This window comes from Ursus maritimus, unplaced genomic scaffold (assembly GCF_017311325.1).
Source record: "Ursus maritimus isolate PB19 unplaced genomic scaffold, ASM1731132v1 scaffold_22, whole genome shotgun sequence".
In the NCBI taxonomy this organism is placed as follows: Eukaryota; Metazoa; Chordata; class Mammalia; order Carnivora; family Ursidae; genus Ursus; species Ursus maritimus.
The window spans coordinates 47,383,253-47,386,437 of NW_024424675.1; the positions used below are offsets into that span (position 1 = coordinate 47,383,253).

At 66.1% G+C, this 3,185-nt stretch overlaps 1 protein-coding gene across 1 annotated transcript in view; it reads left to right on the forward strand.

Annotated features, from left to right (window-relative positions):
- Nucleotides 1-3,185, forward strand: part of COL20A1 (collagen type XX alpha 1 chain) — a 27,255-nt gene extending 24,070 nt beyond the window's left edge. Inside the window, exons 30-35 of the mRNA XM_040637877.1 lie at nt 31-102; nt 656-691; nt 804-852; nt 1,087-1,233; nt 2,582-2,665; nt 3,160-3,185. Of these exons, the coding sequence (XP_040493811.1) occupies nt 31-102; nt 656-691; nt 804-852; nt 1,087-1,233; nt 2,582-2,665; nt 3,160-3,185 (414 nt within the window). The remainder of the gene's footprint in view (nt 1-30; nt 103-655; nt 692-803; nt 853-1,086; nt 1,234-2,581; nt 2,666-3,159) is intronic.

Genomic DNA, 3,185 nt, shown 5'->3' on the forward strand with positions numbered 1-3,185 from the left:
ACCCCCCCCCCCCGCCCGGCACCCCTGCAGGGCTTCCAAGGCATGGCAGGAGCCAGGGGCACCGGCGGGGAGAGAGGACCCCCAGGGGCCGTAGGGCCCACAGTAAGTCCCCTTCCCAGCTACCAGCCAGTCCCTCAGCAAACACAGCAGGGGGGAGGCGGGGAGCAAAGGTGAGCAAGCGCCTCCCTCCTGGCTGATCAGGTCCGTAAAGCCAGGCCTGCAGAGAGCTGAGGCTTGGGGCTCACCAGGAGCAGAGGGAGCTGTCGGGTGTGGGGCTGTGGGCTCCAGGGTGTGGGGACAGACCCAGGCCTACAAGCACAGGAGGGGCTCCAGCTGGGGAGGGAGAGGAAGGCAGGCCCGGGGGCGGGGAAGCGCTCTGCAGAGGCCTGGTGGCTTCCGGGCCTGCCCAGCTTGCCTGCTTGCTGGTGGACTTCAGTCCAGCTCCCTAGGATCAGGCCCTGCCCTGCCCGGTCTTCCTCCCCCCTGATGGGTGGGACCCCCGCCCTCCCTGAGAGCAGAGTCAGGAGACGACAACCCGGCCTGGCATGCAGCCCTCACCCCTGCCCAGGGGGAGCCAGGATGGGTCCAGGCACGTCTCCCCTGCTGCCAGTTTACTTCCCTGTTGGCCCACGTTTCCCCTTTTCCTCCACTTCAGGGGCTGCCAGGACCCAAAGGGGATCGAGGAGAGAAGGTGAGTAGGCCCCTATCTGGGGGCCAGGCACTTCCTGGGGAGCGTGGGGAAGGCAGCGCTCCTCGTGCCGCTGGTGCCGGCACGTGGCCATGTGGCCCACCCTCCCTTGCAGGGCGAGCCCCAGTCCCTGGCCACCATCTACCAGCTCCTGAGCCAGGCCTGCGAGTCTGCCATCCAGAGTGAGTGGGGCAGCTTCCTCGCGAGGGCCCCAGGGCCTTCCGTGACCCCCCGCAGCCTCTGTGCTCACACCAGTCCGGGCCCGTCATCACTAGCAGGCCCAGCCTGGCCCGGCCATTCTCGTTGGCCATGCACCACAGAGTAAGGGGGAAAGCACGTGGGGAGCCCCCTGTACCCCACGACCCACCTGCTGATGTCCCCTCCACCCCAACCCCCAGCTCATGTGCTGAAGTTCCACTCCTTCCTCCATGAGAGCGCCAGGCCCCCCAGGCCCATCTTGGAGGCCCCCGGGCTCCCCAGCACACTCAGTGAGGCCCGGCTCCCTGGACAAGGGGGAGATGAAGGCCCCCGCCCTGAGAAGAGAGGTACTGGCCCCATGGGGAGGGTCTAGTGGCCTGCAGCTCCTCCCCCAGTACTGGGCTGGTGGTTCTTTCTGGCCCTGGCTCCCCACCCTCCCTGGGCCCCCAAGCCCACACAGAGGTCACTAAGGGCAGGACTGGATGCTGCCTGGCTTCCTGGGGTCCTCAAAGGGGTCCCTTCCCCATTCTCCCAGGAAGCCCAAGGTTAGGGCTATTTCCCGCCTTGCCGTCCCCTCCCTCCTGTCCTCCTTCCCACATGCTCACATGCTCAGATGCAGCGGGAGGCTTGGTCTGATGACCTTGTCCCGTGTCCCTCCATCTGACTGGGGTCGTGGCGCTGGTCACGGCTCAGGTGCTAAGACTGATGGGAGGCTGATTAGGGGAGAAAGAGCTCATGGGCCTGGGTGGGGGAGAAAGGAGAGGGGCTGGGTGGGGCTTGGGCACTGCGCTGTGGGCAGGGAGGGGTCCTGCCTTACCCCTCGGGCTGTGCATTGGGTTGAGTGAGAGGGCCTCACTCAGGGGAACCCCCTGCCCACCTCGGCCCATCACAGTTCCCCAGACATGGCCTTTGGGATAAATACCCCCTTTGACAAGGCTGGCACGTGCTGTCATGAAGACCCCCACCGAGCCTCCCCCACTTATCCCCCACAATTGACCTTGGCTGCAGAGCCAACAGCTGCTGTCTGTTTGGGGCTCAGGCACCCACCTTCCCATCAGTCAGGAGAGGGTCCCCAAGAAGGGAAAGCATTGTCTCCTGCACTTCTTGGTTCGAGCACCCCGCTTCTGTTCAGGTGACCCCAGAGCCCTCAGTCACATGGGCAGCCGTCAGGGAAAAGGGAGCGAGCCTCCGGGACCCGTGGGAGGAACAGGTGAGCGCCCCCTGCGGGAAGGAGGAACTCCGAGGGGGCTGGGGGGGGGCGGGTTGTGTGTGGACAGAGAGTGCAGGTGCCAAGGAGCAGGGCCTACAGCTGGTTGGGAGGAAGGCACAAGTGGGGGTCATGGGCCTTGAGGGCCTCACAAGCCCATGGGCAGATGTGGGGGAGCCCAGGGAGGCCCCAACCCGGGGTGAACCTGTCAGGAGGGGAGACCAGGTGTGCACCACAGCAGGCACCTGACCCAGGTGGGTAAAGGTGCCAGGGCAGGGGGCACGTGGGAGCAGATGCGTGCTGCAGGCTCATGGCCCCGCTGGACACACTGAGACCTGGGGGGCTCAGGTCCACGGTGCCAGGTGGGCTGGGCTGCTGCAGTCTGGCCGGGTGTCAGCTGCCGGCCACCTCCCTCTAGACCTGCCTGCCCTTCTGTCCTGCCAGGACGGCCCCTGTGCTGCCCACAGTGACCCTGCACCCCTCCCCAGACTCTGGGCACCGAGAGCGGCTATGCGGGCAGGAGGAGCGAGTCCGGAGCGACCTGGGAGCCACCTGGGAGCAGAAGGAGGGCAGTGGGGAGCCTTTCCTTTGTGCTGTTTTCCATGTGGAGAAACCACAGCCTGCTCGAGGGAGGGGCTGCGCACTACAGGGAGGGCGTCCCCGGGGCCAGAGTCCATCCCTGCCAAGGACAGTCCAAGCTCCCCACCCCTGGCCCTCAGAAGCTGCCATCCTTCCCTGGCTCCGAGGACCCCACCATCTCCTGTTCCCTCATGACTTCATGCCCCAGGACACGGTTTCTCAGCCACACTCTGAGCTCCGGGCGGGGGGAGGGGTGGCTTTGAGTGCAGGTGCCAGCCCTCCCTCAAACACCTGCTGATGGGCCTCCTGGGCCCAGCCAGGCATTGGGTTTGGGCGGTCTCATGGGGCTCCTCACCTCCCTAGCAGCAGCCCCCTCTCTAACATCGTAACGTCTGGCTCACTTCCCATGGGCTTGGGCCCCATGGGGACCCTGACCGGCTGGTCCCATGCCTTGTCACTGCCAGCCCCCCCTGCTCCCGCCCAACAGCCTGGACAGCGCAGTTGGTGCTGTAA